Raw genomic sequence first — 25299 nt, 5'->3', positions numbered from 1 at the left:
GCACCAGCCCGCCCTTTTTCGGTGCCGTTGGACGGTCACCTACTTTCGGGTTAAGCCATGGCCTGTTGGCGGTGGCGTCCCCTGGGCTTTGTCAGTCTTTTCGTGAGCTTTTTGTTTCGACGTCTTACTCACGGTTGATGTTTCTTCGGCATCGAGTTCTTCGGAATCCGACTCGTGGATGGAGAAAGTTTCTTCTTCTTCCTCCTCGAACCGTTGTTGTCCTGTCGGCGTGGACGCCATCTGCAATCTCCTGGCTCTTCGGTCTCTGAGCGTTTTCCTCGACCGAAACGCGCGACAGGCTTCGTACGTATCCTCCTTGTGCTCGGGGGACAGGCACAAGTTACAGACCAAATGTTGATCCGTATAAGGATATTTATTATGGCATTTAGGACAGAATCGGAACGGGGTCCGTTCCATCAGTCTTGAAGTCGCACGCGGTCAGGCCGACCAGGCCCCGACGGGGGATCGAAATTACCCCGAAGGGCTACCGGAGCTCTTCAAGATTCGTGTCGATTTGTTCTAACTAACCCGATACCGAACGAAACAATACCGACAAATTTTTCTGAGATTCTGACTAACTTTCCGACCCGAACACGGAGCGAAAAGGAACACGTCCGAACCCGATGGCGGAAAAAAAACAATCTAAGATGGAGTCGACGCCCATGCGCAATGGAACCGAAGTGGGAGGAGTCCCTCGGTCTCGTGACTCGAAAAGACTTCTTCGAAGAAAAACAACTTGTAACACTCCGAGCCCAACACCAGATGGCGGACTGTGCACAGCATGTGTATCTGCAGCTACACATGCCACCGAACTGTCAAAAACTTATATGTATTACAAACATGCTGATACAGCTACACTGAAAATGAAGCAGATGTTGACACCTAGCAGCAAAAGTCCTCAACATTCAATGACCTCAACTTAATTCTTTGCAAGAATAACAAGATAATCACAATAACGTAGTTCAAGTCTCTTATAAAGTTCTGTATTGCATTAGGAACTAAATCATAAGGATAAGTTGTTCTTTTGTGGTGGAATAGCTGAGATGCTTCAGATGTTCAAGGTCGCACTGATTACCTAAGAGCACCCAAAAGGTAAAATGTGTTGTGACTCCACAACTGAATTCCTATGAGTAACTGTCAAACAAGCTTTAAGACGTTACTGCCTCAAACTAGACTTTTTCCTTAACAAATTCCCAGAGAATGTTACTCACAAATAAGATTCTCTTTAGAGATGTTCTACCTTAAAACATGACTACCACCATTGGTAATGACATGAAAACCCATTCTCATGCATGATCACGCAGATAGACACTAAATACAGTAGGTACTTAAAACACCAACAGCTCTGGTTACTCTTTCCAGCCATGGAGGTACTAGCTCCTTGCATGAAGCTTAGAATTCTCATTGTTCAGTTCAGATCAATTTGTTGGAAGAACCATCCCTTGTACTGTGAGCTGTGCTTAGAGACCACCATATGCCACAAGACCACCATTGACAACTACTATGAAGTCCAAGCCTGGCCACTACCATCAAGACCAAGACCACTAAGACCTCTAAGATAGCACAACCACCACAGACAATACAAAAAACAAGGACACCAATTTCTTCATGTCACATATTAAATAATGATCAAGCATTTATAAAGAACTGTTTCAAACAATATTTTTGACCGACGTTCGAGCTCATGACTGTCCAGACTACGTGCTCATATTCATAGTGTACGCCATTTCAAGATCCCACATCATTACCATTAACTACAGTTATAAACTAATGTTGCCAAAATATACTGACCTTTACCTTCAACTTCTCCAGGTCTTGGGCTTCTTGTAGTGTCTGGAATGAGATAAATTTCTGTGAGACGAAGGCCTGATTGAATGCAGACAACATTGCACTACTTACATCAAGCACATACTTGGTGTTCATGCGGTACATTTTTGTTAGTAACAATTAAGGAGTTTCTAAGAATGTTGGTGTTTAGATGCAATCATAAAATTAAACCCAGCAGACCGTGGTGAACTCGCATGCTAGATGTAAATTACCGGCAACTGATAAAAGTTTCTTGAACATGTTATTGTGTGTGTTAAGTCATTTGACTGATATTTGGTTGGTTTCTTTCTAATTTGATTTGGTTTATTAAAAGTGCTTCCAGCTTAAATGCCTTTCACACAAGAGTTTGAATAACAATACATATCTAAAAACAAATAGGAATGAGGGTAAATAAAGAAGAAAGGAGGAAGGACATGGGGGAAAGAGAAGTAAATGTTAATACTGGGCTTCCTTGTAGTTTTAACTTATATGGGGACAGACAAAAGGAAAACAGAGGAAAAAGACCAGAAAGTGAGGAAAAGAAAAACAACAAAAGATATCAAAATGTTTGTTCCAGTTTTTTTCAAGTCATGCTTTTGTAATTTTATTTCGATGCAATGAATTTGTCGGTCCTTCTATTGGTACTTGTCTTCAGTCAGTTGTTCTCTTCTGACCCAGATTTTTAACCAGTTATCAGCCAATGAGTCTTTTTACTGCCTTTGATAGAAAATGGAGCTGGTAATATATGACCTCTTCATCATTCTATAGCTACTCTTTCGTTGCTACCTCGTTGATCTTTTTTTCTCCAACTGATTCATAGAGAGTGCAACAGGCAGTAGCTAAGGACTTCTGCCTGGCGACAAAAACATTCGTCAAAGCTTCTCAGGCTCCTTTTCTTCCACACAGGCATTCGCAAGAGTGTGCTACTTCTTGACATCGCAAATCATTTCCTATCCCATAAATTAATCTGAGACTTCAGGTATTGCTGGCGTAGTAGAGAACAGATTAATCTACCAGAGAGGTCACCCGGGTTCATAAAAGTTAATTTGTAACTGAATGGTCCATTTTAAGTTGTTGGTTATGGTCAGCCCATATGAAAATGTTTACTCCTTCAATCCTTACTTCTCCCATGTAAAACGCAGATTTTGAGAATTTTTTTTTCCTAGAGACTATATTCTTTATTTGTTTAACTTACATTTGTTTGCCATACAGTATTTCTCAATTGCAGACAGTTGTGCCCGAAGCACCTTAAGAGTAACAACAAACAAGATTAAGTAATCCGCATGTGATAGGGCAGGTATTCTGAAGTTCTCTATGGAGGCTTCCGCTTGCAACACTTTCAGGGCTACATCTTAGAGGTCATTGGTGTAGAGTGAAAAGAGTAAGATGACAGCCTTATTTGACCCCGCACTCAATGGTGAACTGACTGCTCAGGCAACTGTTTTGACTTAATCTTACTTGTGAATTTGTGTTAGAGTACAGCAGTCTAAGGACTAAAAGCAGGGTTGGATCCAGGTACAAGAAGGATATCTTCAGCCATAATATGGGCTTTGAATCAAGGTTGAAAACAGAGGTTAAGTGAAGAAAAGCAATGTATAGTAGCATCTTATTTGATGGACTGTATTTGTAGATGATATACATAAATCCGAAAACTAAGTCCACCGTTGACTGACCATCTCAGGAACCTCCTTGAATTGGATTTGATAGGTTTACTCTACCTTTGAGCAGCACCTTGGTGTATATTTTGCAGTGTATGTCATTGAGGCTCATTGGTCAGTATGACAACGGGTCATTCTTTGGGATACTCTTGGTGAGGCGGATGACAACAGTATTCAGCCAATATGTACGACAAGTTCTAGTGTATGAAATCTGTTGAAAAATTCCAGTTAGCTTTTTGCCCATTATTCTGACTAGGACAGAACACTTTGGGCTGTGGGTGAGGGGTCTTGTTTGGGTCAAGCATTTTAGCATTTGAGAATTCTCAAATGCCTGATTTCAATTCCTACTTCAAAAATAGGCCCTATTGTTGCTTTGAGCCTCACCTGTTGGTTACTTTGGAGGGGAAGAAAGCTGGGCTGCTGTGTTAGAGGTGTCGTAACTGAGGGAATTATCTTGGCTAAAGAGATTTTTGAAGTGGCTTCGGGGATGTCAGCCTCCATGATGTTCTTCCTAACACCAAGCTCAGTGCTAGTTTTTTCTAGATGCTTTGGGAATTGTTTTTTGATGTTACTCTCTCCAGAGTGACGCAAATGTTTTGTGTTGCATCTTCCTTTTTCCTTTATATCATAGTTTTGTAGCCTTTTCTAGCAGTTAAGGTTTCCTCCACTGGGGCTGCAAGTGGATTTGAGTTTTCCTCCTTAGTGTCTGCAGATATCAATGAATCCTGATTTATTATTCAATTTATGTTGAGGTTCTTAGTTTGCCCCGGCTTTTACCAAGGGAGCCACTGATGGTTTGAAAGCAGGTCACCTAATTTTCCTGTGGCATTTGCTATATTTTCTACTGTCATGATTGAATTTATGTAATTGATTTCTATCCATTCCTCTCAATGTCTGTTCTATTTCAGTCTTTCTTTGAAGCTGAAATCCCATGACTACGGTATTTAGTTCTCAAGGTACCAGGATCATACTGGGGGTAATACCGTTGATGTCACAAAGGAGGCACTTGTGGTCCCTTTTGATTCTCCATGATATCCTACAGTTATCTACCCTAGTCTTCGCTTGGGAAGAGGATATAATAGATGTACTCCTCTTGCAAAGTATGCTGTAATTACAGTATCATTTTCTATGGATTGAGCTGAAATCAAGCCTTCACTTGTGCAGAACCTTTTCAAGAGAAGATCATTTGCAACTGTTTTTGGTTAGTTGTGGATAATGGAAGGGATGCCTCGTGTATTTTCCAGTATGACTGGTTGATGATAATTGTTTCCTTAGCAGCTCATTTTCTAGTTGTTATCCTCAAAGGAGAAAATAATTTGTTTAGTGTCCGCAGGCTTGTTTGTTTCCTTGATTGTGGAGAGTAGCTTTAGGTATCCAGACTTCCTTTTCAGCTGGATGTAGACGTTTATTTTTTTGAAGACAGTTTTGCCTGAAAGATAAATTTTGCACACTTGGATATTTTGGGGTTTCTGGTGTCTGAACGGATGTCAACTCTGCAAGTGATGTGCATACTGCCACTGTTTCTAGATCTTGCCAGAAGGATGGCACATTTACAGTAACTGATGTAGCATGGAGTAGTGCGGGGTTATAAGGTCCAGGTTTCCTGTATGATTATTAATTTTTGGTGTCACTGGTAAGCACTCTATCAAGTCATGATATCTTCATATTTTAGGAATCACTGCATTGTTCCACAAGATGGCATATATTTATGTTTACCAAATCGGGGCTGTCCCTTTTTCTCAATGGTCAGCTAATAGTCAGTCCCGATATGGTTCAAATGTTGTTGTGTGTTCTAAAGTGATAGACATTGAGGATAGTGTTTGTTTCTAGTTTTCTTAAGATTTCAACACATCTTCAGTCCAACTAAAACAGCAATCAATTCAGCTACATAAGCTTAGACTTATAATCAACAAAGCATGTTTGTGAGATGGTAAAAGGAACAGTTCAACAAAAAGGCAAAAATTGTTTTAGATTGCTAGCATTTCCCCATGACCAAATAAGACTCGTCAATACGTTATGTAAAATGTAGAAAAACACTAACTGGTATTCCATCACACAACGTGGGTATAGTTATTTCTACTAAATAAATTGAATGTGCTTCGCGGGTTTCTCCACCCCCGCCCCCCAAATAGGAGACTAAATACAAGAGTCTATAAAAAGATGGCTCTCAATATGTGTGTCAGGTCAAAAACAATACCAGACATTGGGGACAAAGTGTATTTACTACAGCAGATTATCAGCTCCAGAATATATCCACAACTGTACTAGGATTTCAGGAGAGTCAGTCCACTGCAGTACTACCAATGTCAGAGTCCATCTGAAGCAGTACCTCCATCAGAACAAGGAGCAGTCTAAAGTAGTTCAAGTGCCAAGGATTCCTAAAATGTCCATATGCAGTCTACATTATCATACTTCAAATGCTGGCTCATAAATGATTTTCCAAATGAACCTTGGAGTGAGTTTCTGAATATAGCACCACTAGAACCAAGTTGTCTATCTGCGTCAGCAAATTAGCTGAAAACCAGACACAGTAAGACTATTTTATAAGGAGCACTGCCAAAATAAACAGTTGGTCCAAATTAGGTTCTCAAGAGCCTTGCTGGGGACATATTCTCCTTTCTTGAACTGTTTGCTGGAATTAATTTTGGCACATTCATCTTAATCTACCGTTCTCAGAAACACATTTTATGGCAAGACCGGAGGCTCCTATTATGCGTTTCTTTTCTTACTTTAATTCAATAGCAGCAGTCAAGAAACATACTACAATTCCCAGAAGGCTAACAACAACAGCCAATGGGAAAGAAAAAGTACTCATAACAGTATACACCAATCACATGCATAGTAAGGTATTATGACATCACTTGACTGCGACCAGCCCTCTTTTCTTGCTGCTCGCAGTCAAGATAAGTACCCTTTTATCTTTCTCCTCATATTTGTCTGTGGTAATATGGTAAGATTATGGTTATTACGCTTTTTGGTTAATTTTCATTGCTTCCTTATTGCGTGTTCCTAACGCGTTGGTTCAACGTTATTAACTTGTTCCATAGACGGCAGGTTGCCGCATTATCCGGAGCGCTTCCCGGCTCGCGCACGGCAGTTTCGGCCGTTTTCTGCTCTGCGCGCGGCGCCCGTGCGCTCGCTGGCTGGGAACCCGGCTTTTCCTCAAGCGGCAGTTATTCTGCTCGCGCTTGAGGAGATACCGGGCGCTCGGCCAAGAACGGCTCCCCTGAGGCTTATATTCCATTTTAGACGCGTGGTTTCTTCGCGTCTCAAAGAAATTAAGTGGCTTTTCCTTTACCATTATCGGCTGGAGGTTCGGGTTTTTTCATTCCTTCTGTTACCTCGTAGCCGTATTTTACCTCATTTTAACCCCTCTCAGCCCAGTTCCTTTGTCACTATGAATTCGGATAATTCCCCCTCACATGAAGTAGAGGATATTAGGCAGGAACTCTCTGCCTTCATCAAATCCTCTGTCCAACAGGCAGTTTCTTCTTCCATGCAAAAAATTTCTAAGAACCTAGAACACTCATTTTCCGATATGATTTCTAGGACCATGTCGGCCCAGGCTGCGGGGGAATGCAGTCAGCGCCTTTCCCCTAGTAAAAATCCAAACAAATAAAAAAAATTGGCGCATAAGAGAAGTGAGGTTTCCTCACATGCGGCAGAGGACGCGGTTCCTCAAAAGGCTCCCCCCAAGGAGTATAAAAATGTGGACATTGGGAAACCTAATTTAAAACACAAATCTAAAACAAAGAATATTATTCCCCCTTTGATGATTTCATCCACCCCTGATACGGATGACGATGTGTCGGATCTGGACTCTGTTTCCAGTGTCTCGGATGACGCAGATGATAATACTTTTTCTCCCCCGCCTCCCAAAAAGTCCAAGTTGTCCTCTCTTCAAACCTCCACGCTTCTAGACCCTGAGGGTTTCCCGATGTTTGACCCTTCCAATATACTTCACCCCAACTCCACTGAGTGGGTTCCCGCAGACCATGTGGCTCAATACGTTTCTGCAAAAATCAATTGTCCCTTGGACAAACAAACCAGGGCGAAATTGAAATCTGAGTGCCCTCGTCCTTCCCTGTCCCGTAATTTATCCGCTACCCCTACTATTGACCAATCTCTTTTATCATATTTTACAAAAATAGGCAAGGATCCACGCAAAGGGGTGGATAAAGCATGGGCCTCTTGCCAAGATAAATTGCTGGATGTTATGGGACCACTAACCCGTATTTTTGACATAGTGGAAGCGGCCAGAATAGATGGTTCCTTCATTGATCCTGAAGAACTCTCCTTATGGGTGCAACGTACCTTTTGCCTTTTAGGGAATGCGAATTCCGCCCTTACACACGAAAGACGCAAGGGTCTTCTTTTAAAACTTGACTCTAAGTTAGTCAATTTGGCGACTGTCAAATCCAACTCTCAAACGGATGGTGCTTTGTTTGGAGAGTCCTTCATCAAAGAGCTAAGCAAGTATGTGACAACCTTTACTTCTTTGGACAAGGCGCAACAATCGATGAAAAAGGTATTTTCACAGCGTGTTTTTGAAAGGGCTGGCAGAGGAAGGAACCGCTTTGCCGGCCGTGCATACCACAAACAAGGTTCCAGAGGTTATCATAACGCATCCTACCAGGAATATAGACCACAGTTTTATCCACAAAGAAGCAGGGGTTTCCGCTCCAGAGGTTCCAGGATCTCCAGACGCTCTCCCCAACCAAATAAGTCATGTTTCTTCTTCCATTCCGTTAGGAGGACGTCTCCGTTTTTTCCTTCCAAAGTGGTTACAAATCACGGCAGACCCGTGGATTCTCAACACTATTCAGGGTTATTCCATAGAACTTTACACAAGTCCTATTCAAACGCAGTTACCCCCTCTTCCTCGTTTCTCCTCAGACATGGTTTCTCTCATAACTGCGGAAGTGCAAGCGCTATTGCAAAAACAAGCCATTGTTCCTATTCTTCCCGATCCGACAGGTTTTACCAGCTCGATATTTCTGGTTCAAAAGAAAAACAAGAAGATGCGCCCGGTAATAAACCTAAAGTATTTCAACCATTTTGTAGTTTACCATCATTTCAAGATGGAAACTATTCTCCATCTCAGAGACACTCTTCTGCAACGGGATTGGATGGTTCGACTGGATCTTCAAGATGCGTATCTAGTGGTTCCAATCCATTCTCATTTCAGAAAGTTTCTCCAATTCCAGTGGTTAAGCCAGTTTTATCATTTTACCTCTCTACCCTTCGGTCTCTCATCAGCCCCCTGGTGCTTCACCAAGCTCATGAAACCTGTGGTAGCTTTTCTCAGGGCGCAGGGCATCAGACTCATCATTTATCTCGACGATATTCTAATAATGAGTCAGTCCTCTCAGTCCCTTCTCTCTCATCTATCCTTCACGCGTTCCCTGTTATCGGAACTAGGTTTCATCATAAACAGAGAAAAATCCATTCTAATTCCATCTCAGGTTATAGAATTCTTAGGATTTCAAATAGATTCAATTTCGGCCACCCTCAAACTCCCTTCAGCAAAGATCAAAACTATAAAATCGGAAATTCTACAGGTCCTCCGCAGTTCTCAGATTTCCCTAAGAACGTTAGCACGAATTGTGGGTCTACTCTCATCTTCAATTCAAGCTATTTTTCCAGGTCCTCTCCATTACAGGGCTCTTCAGAGATTGAAAATCCGTCATCTAAGGAAGGGTCTCTCATACGCAGATATCATTCCATTAGACGCCGATTCTCGCACAGAACTTCAATGGTGGATAGACCATTTAGATTCTTGGAACGGAAGGACTATCTTTGCATCAGCCCCCGATCTAGTATTAGAATCAGATGCAAGCCAATCAGGATGGGGGGCCCGATGTGGACCAATCTCAACTGGAGGCACATGGTCGTTAGAGGAGTCCAGAATGCATATCAATTGTTTAGAGATGCTTGCAGGCTCCTTTGCAGTCAGAAGCCTTGCAAAAAACAGAGTGCGATGCGCTATTCTCCTCAGGATGGACAACATTTCAGCCGTCCGCTATATCAATCGTCTCGGAGGCACGAAATCCAAACCTCTGACGGAATTAGCCAAGGGGTTTTGGGAATTCTGCCTTTTAAACCACATTTCGGTTCATGCAGAATATCTTCCGGGGTCTCTCAATTCAGTGGCGGATTGGCACTCTCGTCATCTGCGAGATTCAAGCGACTGGAAACTCCATATTTCAATTTTCCAACTCATTCAAAACAAATGGGGTCCCCTAGTAATAGACCTTTTTGCTTCACGCCTCAATTCCCAGCTTCCTCTATTCTACAGCTGGCGGCCAGATCCATTAGCTGTAGCATCAGGTGCTTTCTTACAGGATTGGTCCCCTTCCCTCAATTATGCCTTTCCCCCTTTCCTCGTGATCAGCAGAGTGCTGGCTCAGCTCAGGCGCCAACTAGCCACCATAGTTCTCATAACCCCCTTTTGGCAGTCTCAAACTTGGTTCCCAGCGCTTTTAGAATTATCAATAGACTTCCCGGTCCTGATTCCTTCCTTCCCGAACCTATTGCTCAATCCTCTAGGGTTTTCTCATCCTCTGATATTGGACAATCTGCTCACCCTCTCGGCATGGAAAGTCTCGGGCAATCCCAAATTATCCCAAGCATTTCAGCAGAAGCTTCCCGATATATCGCTCAGTCTTGGGCCCCAGGTACAAAAAAGGCTTATTCATCAGCCTGGTCTATTTGGAACAGCTGGTGTTTGGGAAAACAAATCGATCCCTTTTCAGCAGATTTGATTTTTATTCTCAATTTTCTAGCAAATGAAGCCAGTAAAGGTAAGGCCTTCCGTACTATCAACCTTTATAGATCAGCTATTTCGGCCAATCATTCACTGCTGAATGGAAAACCTGTAGGAGAACATCCTTTGATCTGCCGTTTACTAAAGGGAGTAAAGTTTTCTAATCCTCCTTTACCTAAATACAGTCGATTATGGGATGTTTCTATTGTTTTGAAATTTCTATTGTCTTGGCCTGATAATGTCATGCTTTCTCTAAAAATGTTATCGGCAAAGTTAACTATGCTATTGTGTCTTGTTTCTATTAAACGGCTGGCAGATGTTAGAGCTCTAGATATATCTAACCGTCAGTTTACTCCTTCTGGGGTCATGTTCACTGTGGTTCGTCGAACCAAAACCAATTTATCCTCAGTTTTTTATCCTTACTTTCCTGACTATCCCAATCTATGTGTAGGACAATGTTTGAAAGTGTATGAATCAAAGACTGCAGATTTAAGATCCTCTTCTCATTCCCAATTATTAATTTAATTCAGGAAACCTCACTCCCCCGTTTCGACCGCTACTCTGGCCCGGTGGGTTCGTTGGTTGATGTCTTTGGCGGGCATAGATACTTCTATGTTTGGGGCTCACTCTTCCAGAGGGGCAATGGCTTCTAAGGCGTTTTGGACAGGCTCCCGTTTAGAAGACATTCTTAAATCTGCAGACTGGTCTAATGACACAGTATTCAAAGTTTTTTATTGTAAACCTATTGAAAATGTTTCTCTGAATATAACTAATATGCTTTAAACTCGCATAATAGGAGCCTCCGGTCTTGCCATAAAATGTAGATTTTCCTAGTATTATGACGGAAAGTCTTAATTTTATTAAAGACACGGAGGCGAGTATTATCCCTCCTCTTTCATTAACCTTGTTTTCTTTCCCACCCTTTATTCTAGCACCATTGGCCATCACTCAATCTGCCGCTTAAGTCTCCTCCTTCGGCCTGGATTTCTTCTCTGCAAACTTCCATGGCTCCGTTCAAAGCCGGTCTTCCCACAGGACTAATCTTCCGGGATCCGCCTTGGTTACCTTGGATTTTGAACTTTTGTTCGGATGTTTTGTCGTTTATTATGGCAATTTTTATTCTGTTCTCTATAGTTCCATTGTTTACTGTTAATTGACTCTCTCGCAAGAAAAGAGGGCTGGTCGCAGTCAAGTGATGTCATAATACCTTACTATGCATGTGATTGGTGTATACTGTTATGACTACTTTTTCTTTCCCATTGGCTGTTGTTGTTAGCCTTCTGGGAATTGTAGTATGTTTCTTGACTGCTGCTATTGAATTAAAGTAAGAAAAGAAACGCATAATACTCGCCTCCGTGTCTTTAATAAAATTAAGACTTTCCGTCATAATACTAGGAAAATCTACATTTAACACAATAATAAAACGGTTCATATTTAGGATGTTTATGAATGTGTGTGCTTCATATTCATGTTTTTTGTTCTCAAAATGACCCTGGAAATGTTCTGTGAACAACATATGTATATCTTGTTGAGCATATTAACGCATCTCATTGCAGCTAAAGGTCAAAGTAATCACAGGCTTGCATGTTTGGTGCCTTTAATAAGAAAGAATTCCGAGCATTTGTGCATTTTTTTCAGGTAACGCAATTCTTTTAAACACCGCATAATCCTTAAGTTATCCTTAATTTGCCTAGATAAAACATCTTCATTTCACTCTTTATCTCCCCAAATTCATTTAAGGGGATAGACTTCTACTAAATGTTGGATGCAGTACATTATGGGGCATCTAGCTCATTATAGTAGAACCTAAAATGGCTGCGATACCTCTATCATTTGGCATCAGTATTAGAGGAAAGATCTAGTCACAGGTGAGATCCATTTTGATTAAACTGCCCTTAACCTTTGCCTCTTGATATTCCTCTGTAAAAAAAATCGTTGTCCAGAGATTTTCATTTTTGATTTGTGTTTTGGGATCATTAGAGAAGTAATTTAGCTTGGGTAGAAATTGTTTATCGGGCCCATGTTTTCTGGGCAACATTTTTAAAAATGGCAGATGTGTTGCAGTGATGATGTAATATTTCAGGAACCATGAGACCTATATACTTAATTTTGGTGTCAAAACAAAGGGTTTGGGGGTCAAGTAGTCTTATGGAGACAGAAAATAACTTCTCAGAGTGACCCTTCAGCCATTTTAAAAAATGGCAGCTCTATAATGATGTGTTATAGCCATCATACGGGTAATTTATTTTTATATTGTTTGTTTCAGGTTTTCTGTTGATTCAAATTCATAAACATAAGCGAAGCAGGTGGTAGCAGAGTATCTTTATCTCCTGACAGAGTCTTGCCAACTACAAAATCTGAGAACTCCTTAAACAAAGAAAAATGTGTGATATGCCAAACTAATCTGAAAGAAAGGCTAACATCAACTGTAGCTGGACAGAAGAAAGTGAAATGCTGCAGAAATACGGCAAGACAAAGTTTACAAAAGATTGAAATTGATGGGTTAAGAGGATCAAATATGTTAACATTGTAACAAGTGCTACAAGTCGTATACAATGAGAAAAATCCTGGAAAAAATCCTCAAACATTGCAGAAACCAGTGAATCATATAAAGAATCTGAGACTTCTGAAAAAGCGACGACTACCAACCCCAATGCCCATCCGCTTAGAAGATTGATGGCTTCCTCTCATCCACCTCCAACATCTGATCACAAAGCAGATGATCTTCAATGTGTTATCTCTGGTTTAGCCAGAACAAGGGCCTAAAGGATTGATGAAAGAACAAAATACAGAGTATGCGAGTCTCAAAGGGCAAACATGTTTTTCTGTGCAGCTAGTTTCTTCCAAGATTAAGTTTTCAGCCGAACAGCTGGTCTAAACACCCAAGTGAATGTATTTGCAGCAGATATGTATGCCCACCCAAACTGCATGTGTGCATACATTTGAAAATATCAATGGACAATGAGCTCCCAGCAGCAACATAACTGCCACCCTTCAGTCAAGTATGCACTCTTAGAAAATGAAAATGAAGTTTTAAAGCGACTCTTAAGGGCTGGCTATGGGTTCACACACAGTAAGATTAGAGAGATAATGGTCAACACGGATTAAATTGTATTGATCTGTAATAAGGAAATTAAGTTTTTTCTGGTGAGAATATACGACAGAATTTATTGTTGACAGTCTAACAAAAAGAATGGCCCACTTATGGTGTTCTCAGCTGATCTGACTCCTGAAGTTCTTGCTGCCAAAATAAGATCACAGGATGCAGTAAAATCAGCAGGAACCGCTTTGAGAAACATCTTGAAAGATTTGTATTCTGGACTTACTGACAAATTTTGTGATGTCCCAGAGCTCCGTAAATCATGAGTCAACAAGAATGCCTGATGTTGTCTTAAAAATGTTTACATCATTGTTTAATATCGACATAGGAAAATTGTTACAAACTAAATTTCTTGAGTTCGGAACAGAAGCCAACATTGATGATGGCTTTGAAGATCTAAGCAAAGAAGTGGAAGACACTCCCATGAACCGACAGGCTTATGCTGTTCAAAAATATTCTATTTTCCAAATCATGTTTTATGAATTACATCACAGCAACAAAAAAAAATCCCCTACACATGATGACTGTACACACAATCTATTACAAGTGCAAAAGTAGAGAGCTAATCACTTCAATGAATAGGACTGGTGTATCAACAAGTTGTAATGACATAGTACAGAGCAGAAACTTGTTAGCAGCTCATGCTGTAAAATCTTGTTAATCCAACAGCATACCACTTCCAAGTCACGTTCCCAAGAAAGGATTTACAACTGCTACCCTTAACAATTTTGATTTTGGAGACAGCTCTTCTTTGTCTGGAACTTCCAGCACACATGATACTGCCATTGTGCTTTTTCAAGACTGTACTAATGAAGTAGCTGATGGAAAACAAAGTGTGTCAACTGTATGCATAAACAAATGAAGCTCCAAACCTATAACCAAACAGCCTTGCAAACATGTGCAAAATCACTACAAGCCATCAACACGTTCCTGTCTCCCAGAAAGTTTCAAAGTGGCTGAATACATGAATCTTCTACATGATGTTGCAGTCCGCAAAGCTGATCTAACTGAATTTATCATATCACTTATTTGGTGCGGACTGAAGGATGAAGAAAAGCCAGTTCTTCCGCGAGTTGGAATTTGGGCTTTGATCTCCCAGAATACCGTCCCACAAAAGAAAGTTAGATTTTTACCAGTAATGCCATCTATAGTCACAAACTATCCAACAGTATGCACAGCGCTAAACAATTTCCAAAACGTGCATATTTAGCTTGAAGACCAACAAATCCTGCCAATTTTCTGTGAATGTGTTCTTCGTATTGTAGCTAACATTTTTATGAGCAATCAAATAGAATCCTAATCCATTGTGGAGCGTTTTCCACATGACGAAAGTTGTGTTGCAGTGTGCAGGAAGTTATCTTAGTGGGTGTGGCATAGACAATGCACTTATTGAGGCTGAAATCTTTGGGAGCAAAACTGCCCAGTCAGTATTTAGCTGAACTCATTATGTTTGTTTGTTACAGGGTATGCTCATCATATCCGAGGCTATGGAAATATGTGAGGCTATAGAAACATTCTGTTGGAATGCTTTCTGGAGCAAGAATGACAAATTAGGTTTTGCATATCTTATCTCAGAAGTGAACAAGGTATAGGATGCACTTCATTCAAAAGACATAATGCACAGCCCAGCAATGTTCACTACACTCAGTTCAAAAATCTGAAAACCAAGTTTGTAGAGTTTGTCAAAGAATGTGAAGAAAAACCAGAATTTTGCACGTACTGGGGAAATGTTTTACACAATAGCTCTGGTGATACAAATGGTACATGCTGATAGGGAAGGTGATTGGAACCTACACAAGAATACTGTGGAGTCACTGATTACTGTGTTTCGCGAATTAGATTGCATAAAATACCTGAGATAGGGGTCCAGGTATTTGGAAAGAGTGAAAAGGTTAGAGGTGGAAAACCCATACCTCTACAGAAAATGCATCCAAAGATATTTTGTGGTGAAAGACAGAGAGGGGGGGTTTAATGCTGTTGCTCCAGATAGGAAACTGGGACAGACAATCCATAGATCACAGAAAAGCTCCAAGGGAATTGTTGGTCAGATACATAAAAGTGAATATGTTACTCAATGGCAGTTAGTTTACCATGAAGTCCTTTCTTTTTGTAATGTTTTCAGAGAGGGGACATATTAAAAATTAATAAACCATCGAGAAAAAGATCCTCACCACAAACTTAATTTCATACAGCAGCAAGTAAACGCTTTTAAAATCACTGAGCCTGTGCGACTGCACAACTTCCTGACCAAACAATATGTGGATAATGATATAAATATCAAAAGAGGACAGGGAGATTAACAGGTCCAGTTTACACTCTCCCTAATCGTAACATTGCAAAAATAAGGTACACTGTTCCAAATAGAAAAATAAAAACACAGGTCTCTCAAGAAGATGTAAATTTAGAAGCAAGGGCTCTCATGTTTCATCATTGGGCTTGCTCCAGGTCAGACCGGCACTGCAATGTCCAACAGTCCCTCAAGAGGGGCTCTTTGCCGGATATCTTTTATAATTATCTGTACCAAATAATGAAAATGAATTTAAAGCTATAGGTACAGAAAAAAGAGACAACTGGAGGAGAAAAAGCAAAATGACTAACTTTAAATGACTTTTTGTAGTAGTTAGTCATTTTGCTTTTTCTCCTCGTTCCGTAGAATGTTGGATCATCATTCCCCTTCCACTCTTCGTGGTTTTCTTAATCTTGACCGGCTCCTCTCTCGCCTAATAAATGTTGTTCTTTGAGGAGGTGACTGAGCCAATTTTATGTATTTCTCTCTCCAGCTGTCTCTCTTTTTTTCTGTAACCTATAGCTTTAAATTCATTTTCATTCTTTGTTTGGCGGGGAGCACCTGGTGTTGCCTGCTGATAACCCACGTGTGCAAGACTGAAAGAAAGGCATTACACGGGGTGTTAGACAGATCTCCAGAGATAGGAGGACCCTGTATCAGAGTCACCATATCCTCGGGGTCTGCACACGTTCCCAACACGTCCACCACTGAACAACTCCAAGACTCTGATAGATAAATCACAGAGGCTAAGAGAGTTCAAGAGGGGAAGAGGGGATTAGGAAGGGAAACAGCTGGGAAGGAGACCTGTAGTACGAAAAAGGTTATAACACACAATATGAAAATTATATCTCCTGAAATCAATACTAGGCTATGATTCTAAGCATAGTCATTCTGAAAACATGAACAATCTAAGAATTCAGTTTAAAATGACTAAGTTTCAAGATGGCTGAATATCTGTAAGGGAATTAAGATGGATTAAATGAAAACTTTCTTATTAAAGTACTTTCCTTTACATGAGAATCAGAAAAACATTCTGACTAAATTTTAAACCAGTCATATAAATCCTTTTTTGAGAATGCATACGAGGACCATACAATATTGCATCTAGAAACTCTGATCTTCTGTGTACTCTTAAAATGTTTCAACACAAATTGCGCATATTGTAGATTTATATACATACGTATAGTAAACACCATAAAAGGATTGTGCACCATGAACAACACAATATGGATTCAGGAAAAACAAATCACATAACTCGTCAACTTGAATATTACATGATAAATATCTTAGAATAGTGGCATACAATAAACAACATGAATTAAACTCGAGGAGAGAATCGTGAGTCTTGCCGATTCGAGTGTCACCATGTAAAAAGCCATATGGTAGTACACAATGAATATCAAAGTCAAATCATCATTAAACGAATCGCGCGTCTTGCAGATTCGTAAAACACAATGTAAATGCCAAGAAATAACAGCTCACAATGAATAACAAGATCAAAGTACAATGAAACGAATCGCGCGTCGTTTGGCGATTCTTAAGCCACCATGTAAATGTCAAGAAATGGTAGCGCACAATGAATAACAAAGTTAAAACACCATAAAACGAATCGCACGTCTTGCCGATTCTTAAGCCACCATGCAACTGTCACAAACACTCAAGCGCATATTTCACACGTGCAAAGTACTCTGTCAAATCATAAAAGAATTAGGCCCAAGAACATGAGAGTTTCTCGATAGCGGCGTAGGGAGACCGGCCCAACCACCGTCTTACCGCCCAGAACAAGGATCTCCAAATGAAGAAGGAAAGTCAGATGTCTGGAAGATCAAATAGGCCACCGGGACAGGAGCTCAGGAAGTAGCTGCTGCTCTGCACCGGGACCTCTGAATAGTGAGCACTTGGAGCTGGGCTGGCTCCTTTTTATAGAGTCTTGGCCCAGCCCACAACCACACCCAGGCATGTTACAGGGAAAGTTTCTAGAAGGCCCTGGAAAGGGACCACACCGTAACACACTCTGAAAGCCTGCAGCAATACATTGCAAATGAACAGCATTGGTAAGCACATTTAAAATTAGTCTTCAGAATTGAACTCTGCAATGCAAAAGGTTAAACAACAACATATCAGCACAATGCATAAATTACGTTGTTTTGAGAGTACTGGGTTTTTGCATTCTAGTCGCCAACAGAGCACGCACTGCCCTGGTGTTGACACCCTCTTCCCGGGCCTCAGGATCACTTAGTACCTCCCCGGTGAATGAGACTCCTCACTCATCTTACCACCCAGAGTGGAATTCCTAGCAGCAGTAACTGCAAGTGCTGATCTGTCCATGGTAAAGACAGTCAACTCCAATTTGTGCATCCTTTCTATCAAAAGGGCCATACACTGTTCAACTACGCACTTAAATTTATCAAAGACACAATCACAATCATGGAGGGAGCTTCCTGAGCCCGATTTACGGGAAACATCCTCAAGGACACGGACGTTTCCCACGCAGGCGTGACCACTCTTGCCTGAACACATGACTTTTTTTGTGCCTTAACCACGCATGTGCTGAACTACACATATGCGTGGTTAGGGCACAGAAAAAGCCATGCAGTGTTAGGGAGAGGACGCGGTAAGTGAAGTGGGGCAGATTAAGGGATTAGGTTGAGTGGGGGTGGAGAAGTGGTCGGGCATTTTTTTTTTTTTTTTTTTTAAGATTCACACTGCAAGTCATGTTTAGTAGTTGAAGAAATGCCCAAATTGACTTATTCCAAGGTATAAATGCTGCAGTGTAGTCAGTTTTCCTTCCCAACAAACTGTATTGCCTTTTTCATTGCTTCAACAGTTCCATCTCTACCCTCCCCCACCAATAGGAAATAATTTATCCCCTAGGCATGTGAGATACTTACGCGAGACGCTGAAGCCAAAGACACCGTCATATTCTTTCATAAGTTTTTTTAGCAATGTGCTCTTGCCTGCTCCAGAGGGTCCACTCAGAACGACTGGCCTGGGTCTTCCCATAACTAAAAAGGAAATATACAGATAATGTATTACGCACAAAGAACATTTTAATTACCCAATGTAATATTCTGACAGTCTGCTTTAAAATATCTCCAATTTTCAGCAGGTAAAGGAACTTATGCACAGAGTAATCAAGAGATTTGCCTAGTTTCACTAAATAGTCCAATGGGGTAGTTGGCACAGGTGGCCACATCTCACAGCCTCGAGGTTCAAATCTCCTCCTAAACAAGACAACTTCAATATAACAAAAGGCGATGAAATGAGCTGTCCATATTGGATGAAGTCTGTTTCTAATACAATAATATGCAGAATGGACCCCAATGTCAAGGGGCACTCATCTAAGTCCAAGGGATGCATGAAGAAGTATGCACCTCCAGTCAAATCCTCAAAACGAGCTCCTGGTTTCGCTGGGCTGAGAGGACAGGTGTCACACTGAAGCACCCTATTGTGCAACCAAGGAAGAGATTTTGAGTACTGGAAGCTCAGTCTATGCCACTCTACAGTATTAAGGTCATGCTTTGCGCTGCCTGTGGTGGGCCTCCTAATAGTTTTAAATACTCTATGCTGCCACAAGTACTTCTGAGAAAATCAGCAGCCCTTTGCTCTCCATCCCTCTACGTTCAGTAGTGGGACATACAGATAAATAAATGTAGAATAGTGGACAAAATCTTACTGTAGACATTTTAGAGAGGCTTAGGTATAGGAGCCCCTTGTCTTACAAGGTTTCTCCCCCTGGCCTTTCCTCATACCTCAGAGTGAAACAAGGTTTTAAAATTTCTCAAGCCTTCAATGCTCATGTCACTCTTAATCTCAATCAGGGAACCCATCCAGCTATGCCCTCTTCTGTCTACTCCCTTTCAGTTCTTATGCTACCTTTTCATCTATCTCCCAAACAGATATTTTAGGCAGTCAACCCACAATCTGCTACAATAGTGAGATGTACATGTTTTGTGTGACACTGCTCCATCCACAAGCTACCTTTCATGCTGCCTCTATCTTGACAGTTGTTTCCCTCTCCAGTGGATTTTTTTTTACAGCTCTATTGCTCCCGAAAGTACCTGGTGGGTATTTCTGGGTGCCTAAAATGCTATTCCAATAAACAACATACAATTAAAAAAAAAAAAAAAAAAAAAAGACATTTACGGGGCTTTATATTTCAGTTTTAGCAAATCACAACTCTGAACAAGTGGAGTGTACTTCATGTAATACAGTCAACAAGTGACTGGATTCTTCCCCCATCTGAACACCTCAGACCAGATGACAAGTTTCACACTTCATCAAGCACTAATAGTCAACTGGTATTGCCTTCTGGTTCAGCCAATGCAGACCTACTGGTTTTGCCCGTTGGCTCTTGAGCATCAGGAAAACAAATGTAATAAATCTACAGGCATGCATGTATATTCATTATGCTATGGCAGATGCGTGTGAATCCATGCCTCATCTTACGGCGCCCAGTTTTCTTTTTATATTTACCAGTCCAAGGTGACAAACACCCTTGGAGTGGTAGATAAAAAAAAATTACAAAAAGTGTATCAAAGCGTGTTCTTGCAAGCAAGCAGACTGGCAGCAAATTGCAGCTTCCTGGTCCTCCTTAAAAATATAAATTGACGGAACAAGGGAGAAACAGAGAAGCGGGGAGCACACACAGACAGCTCTGGAAGTAATGGTGGGGTGTAATTTAAAAAAGCATTTGTAATGCCATAGGTCTCGCTTTTGCTTGAGTAAGAGCAATCACATTGTAAATTCATAACTAGGCTTTTCTTGCCACATAAATTGGTCAACCCTGCCTCATTAAAAAAAGAAGAAAGTAATGCAGTGTGTAACCATATACTTAGCCCCCCAGAGGGCATTTCTATGGCTACCAGGCCTACTGCAATGATATTGCAAACAAGGCCTTTAAAACAAAACTTCCCAGCTGCAAATCGAAAGTTGTAGCCATGAGAAAGCTTAAAAGACACTGAATGGTGGGATAGGTTATTATTTTTGGGGTCCCCACTAATCTAGTGTGGGGACCCAGAGATGATGTAGACAGAAAGTATTTTGAAGGTGGTCCCATTGTCCTAAGACCACCACAGGCTGAGTTATGAGCAGAAATGGTTTGTAAAAGTAATACCCTGCAAAGCATTATAGGGCAGGTTTGTTCTGTGCCGCAAATATTATAGTATGTTGATTGCAGTGCTCAGAACGGTCCCTAGAGGACACCACAGTAAAAACAGCATTTGGAACAAACATGGTCATGTAACCATACAGTCAGCCATTAGAGAGCATACCCACATAAAGAATGGGAGAAAGTAAAGCAGTGTAACCATATATTTAGCCCATAGAGAGCATAGTGCATTACACATTTTCAGGACTAGTTGGACTGCTGCAATGGTATTACAAACAGGGCCCATAAAACATAACTTCTTCCAGCTGTAAAACAATTGTTCCAACCCTAAGAAAGCTTTAAAAAATTATGAATAGGGGTAGGGGTAATTATTTTGGAATCCCAACTGCAGGACCCAACGACGATGTAGACAGAAAGAGCACATCGTGGTCATTGTTTTGAGTTGAAGGTCGTCCCATTGTACTAGGACTACCACAGGCTGCATTATGAGCAAAAATGCTTTGTAAAAGTAATGCCTTACAAAGCATTATCAGACAAGTTTCAGTGCCACTAATATTTTAATATGTTGCTAAGACTGTAATGCTTAGAACAGCCTGTAGAGGGCACCGCAATGACAATAGCATTTTTAATAAACTTGGTCATGTAACTATATAGTTACCCCCTAGAGGGCATAACCACATAAAAACAAATGGCAATAAATAATGCAGTATAACCATATATTTAGCCCCTAAAGGGCATAATGCATTACATATATTCAGGGGGTAGAAAGCTTATAACAATGATATTACAAACAAGGCCCTTAAAACACAAGCTATTCCCAGCTGTAAAGCAAAGGTGCCAGCCATAAGAGAGCTTAAACAGACACTGAATTGTGGGAGGGATTATTTTTTACCTGGTCCCCACTAACCTAGGGTGGGGACCCAAAGATGATGTACACAGAGAGAGCACATTGTCTTGAACATTTTAGTGGTGGTTCCATTGTCCTAGGCCACCACAGGCTGTGTTAGGAGCAAAAATGTTTTGTAAAAGTAATGCCCTGCAAAGCATTATGGGTTGAGTTTTCCCAAGTGCGGGGACTACTGTAGTATTGGCTCTCCCCCTGTCCCAGGAGAGCTGCTTTTGCTTTTAGAATTCCTATTTTACATAAAGCATTCACCAAATTCAAGTGTTTAAAGGGAGACACACAAGAAATGACTAATTAGTTATCTGTGAACAATGTGACCAGCGCTCCAATACCACTGATTGAGTTCACTGTGTTGTGCCTGTTGGCGCTGTGAGCGCCATGACTGCCATGCAGCACGAAGGGGAGAGACAAAAGAAATAGTTTGCCCACGCTGAAGTACATTGGCAATCATGCAATAATCCTTGTAACAGGGCAGTCTGTAAGGCGTGACAAAAACAGTCTCAAGGCAAACAAACTTAAAGCATTTACCAATTACATCAAGTGATTTTTGAAAGGCAAGCCCATGATTGAGTAAAAGCGATGGGCGTGACATGTACGTGGTTAAAAGCCCACAATACTTACAACAGGTCAAAGCTCTTGTGCGCTTGACCTAAAAACAGAGTGGTGGAAAGGGTGAGCTTGATAAGGATAGCAACATGGAAAGCATGTTTGGGCTGGTGTGTGAAGTGGAGCTAGCACAGAGGAAAGCGAGAGAGAACAAGAAAACACATGCATTTCTACACTGTGTTCAAATAAAAAAAGGCTTGGCCCAATTATTATTTTTTTAGCTTTGTTAATACTTACTTTGTGATGTTTTTTGTAAAACTCTATTGATGGCAGAGCCGCTGTGTTCCTGCTTCTATTATACAAAACTTTCAAAAAATGGCTATAAAGAAAAATGTTTTTAGCCCTAAAAAGCCCACAACACCATTGTAGCATAACAGCTTTTGTGAGTGAATGTGGATCCCGCTAAAGAGCAGAATGCCACCACTCACAATGAAGTCAGCCCAAGGCTGAAATGGGATGCCCAAAGAATAGGGGAAAAGCCACTTAATAAGAAGTGGGGAAAAGAGATAGACAAAAGGTCATACAATCTAGAGCAAGGGTGACCCACAGCCCACTCTATCTATCTATCTATCTATCTATCTATATATATATATATATCTATATATATTGTAATGTAATGTATTAGAGACACTAGGTCTTTGAAAGCTAAAGGGGTCTAATACAATGGACAACAAAAATAATTTATGGCTGATAAGAAAATTATTATTCCTGCGAGCTCTGAAAATATTAAAAACTATTCTCGCACTATTAGTGAACAGCTACAGCCGAGCTCAAAACATGTACAGAATAAAATATTAGTTTTGAAAAACACAACTTTTTTTTTTTTTTCATCGTCATACTTTAATCCACAACAGGACAGATAGAGAACACACACAAAAAGGAGAAAAGAACGGGGAATAGAAAGTGGGGGAAACCATGACAAAGAGAGAAAACAGGAATTTTAAAAATTCGAAAGCAAGATGAAAGGGAGGGAGTGGTGTGGTGGTGGATAAAAGAGGCAGGACAACAAAGCCCTGGTACTCAGCACCCCAACCTCGATCATGGCAGATGCGGGCTTCAGAGCACAACTCTGCGCCCCAACACTTACTGCTTTATAAGTTAAGCAATGCCGTTGCCAGTAATGGTGCAGCAGGTACTGCGGCTCCGGGGCCCAAGTGTAATAAAATACATCCTTGTGCTCCAAACATAGCTTTATTTTATAATCCAACTGCGGGTCAAAGACCAGTTTTCCTTGCTTTCATTAGGGTCACCAACACCCTTTTTATACCACTGAATAATGCAGTTCAAAAACATTAATTACTACATTACCACTCTTACTCAAGTATACGTTGCTAACATTTTTGTGGTTAAGCCGTCATTGCCTACACAAACAAATACGACGTGCCATTCTAGACCGGCAACTTGTTTTGATCGTGACAATCTACGCATCCTACTTTATCCACACAACCCGAACCGCCTTTCGCCGAACTTCTCACCGACTCTTTCCAGTCTGCGCCTTCCTCTGCCAATACCGCTCGAACAGCAGCTGTGTCGAGTGCAATTCATCAAATGGCGATTTGCAACTCCTTAGTCCAAGTAAATGCAACCAGTAAACAGCTTAGGGTGTGATAATCTCCTCCAGGGGCGCCCATCCCTTCGTTTACTCCTCCCACCTCTATGCTGGAACCAGCAATAAACGAGCGAGTCCGCTGAAGTGAGTCATTGCAAGCTGCCTATTACTGCCCGAATACGCTCTTGAGGAAAACCAGAGGAGCACGTTTTCGTCACCCCCTTCATAGAGTTTACAGTTCCGCATGCCTTTAACTCAAGCGTCTGTTTGGGCAGTAAAATGAAATGGATCTAGTCTCGTAGACAATCGTCGGAAGGACTACGTTAACTATTATTTATGCCCGGATACTAAAATAAGGTGACAAGGCGTCCCGGATTTGCCGGGAAAGTCAGGGGGTTTCACCAGCTGGCCTGGCAGATGTGATCAAATTTGGCTCGTGTCCGGTTTTTTAAAGAGGGCAGACTAAAAACCAGTGTGAGTCATATTTATGTGTTCCAAAGTAGGGTTAGTTGAGAGATGATATAAAGAAACAATTTAATGAACAGGTATGATACAGAAGCTATAAATAGCATTTTAAGTATTTTCTTATGACCTAATCTGAGTTTCTATGCTGAGGAGCGCTACATTGATGTAAAATTGTAGTCCTTCTTCTATTTTTTGAGAAATGTCCAGGTTCTGGCCACCCTAACTAAGAGAGATGAAAACGATGCGTTCAGGCACTCAATAAGACATCATGCAGGCACTCACTCCTTCTTGCGTTCACACATCCACTCACTGACTCATTCTTGCGTCTAGACCAGTGGTCTTCAAACTTTCTAATGCCGCGCCCCCCCAGTTGAAAAATAAAAATCATTGGGCCCCCCCTCAGAATTTTTTAAAATTATTTTAGAAAGATGGCAGTGTTTAAATATGTCTAAACCTATTTAAACATTACAGTTAAGTACTGTTACCTTTTTAAAATTGCAATAACATGCTTCTGCTTAAAACAAAGGCATGTTATCTCTATAATATTTCTTTTGGTCAGAGTTTGGCGCCCCCCCTGGGATCATTTGAGGCCCCCCAAGGGGGGCCCGCCCCCCAGTTTGAAGACCTCTGGTCTAGACCCTCACACATCCACAACAGACATACACTCCTACATGCACAGAGAAAACAAAAAAAAGTAGAACAATTCAAATATGCTGCCACCTAAAATTGGCGGACATATGCTTACAATACAAGATTAAAATGAAACATAATATCCGATGGCTATATTTTAATGGTACTACACATACTGTATCATTGTTTTAAAGCACCAACACAGACGCCACATTTATAAACTACGTGTAGACCCCCTTGGAGCAGTAAAATACAAACAATGATACACAATGCACAATACCAAGGTAGCCACTTAGTAAATAATGCACTGGGCAGTCCTCTTCAAACGCTAGTGTGTAGTGCAGCACTGTTGTACTAAGCCAAGGTGGACAACATAGTGCTTCTAAAACCCATGCTTACAAAATTAATGATTGAGATT

General features: G+C 41.0%; 1 protein-coding gene across 5 annotated transcripts in view; it reads right to left on the bottom strand.

The window, feature by feature from the left end:
- GUK1 (guanylate kinase 1) overlaps positions 1 to 25299 on the bottom strand; it is a 211537-nt gene that overhangs the window by 122532 nt on the left and 63706 nt on the right. For 2 of the 5 annotated variants that reach the window (XM_069210985.1, XM_069210988.1), the window contains exons 2-3: positions 18509 to 18622; positions 1792 to 1833 (exon numbers count right to left, since the gene is read on the bottom strand). In XM_069210985.1, the coding sequence (XP_069067086.1) occupies positions 1792 to 1833; positions 18509 to 18622 (156 nt within the window). Of the gene's footprint in view, positions 1 to 1791; positions 1834 to 18508; positions 18623 to 23670; positions 23693 to 23712; positions 23887 to 25299 lie in introns of those variants that run through there. The other 3 variants (XM_069210987.1, XM_069210989.1, XM_069210986.1) reach the window with 3 other exon arrangements.

Source organism: Pleurodeles waltl, chromosome 10 (assembly GCF_031143425.1).
Source record: "Pleurodeles waltl isolate 20211129_DDA chromosome 10, aPleWal1.hap1.20221129, whole genome shotgun sequence".
NCBI classification, from domain to species: Eukaryota; Metazoa; Chordata; class Amphibia; order Caudata; family Salamandridae; genus Pleurodeles; species Pleurodeles waltl.
The sequence above is the reverse complement of the archived record's forward strand: the minus strand, read 5'-3'. Positions and strand labels throughout refer to the sequence as shown.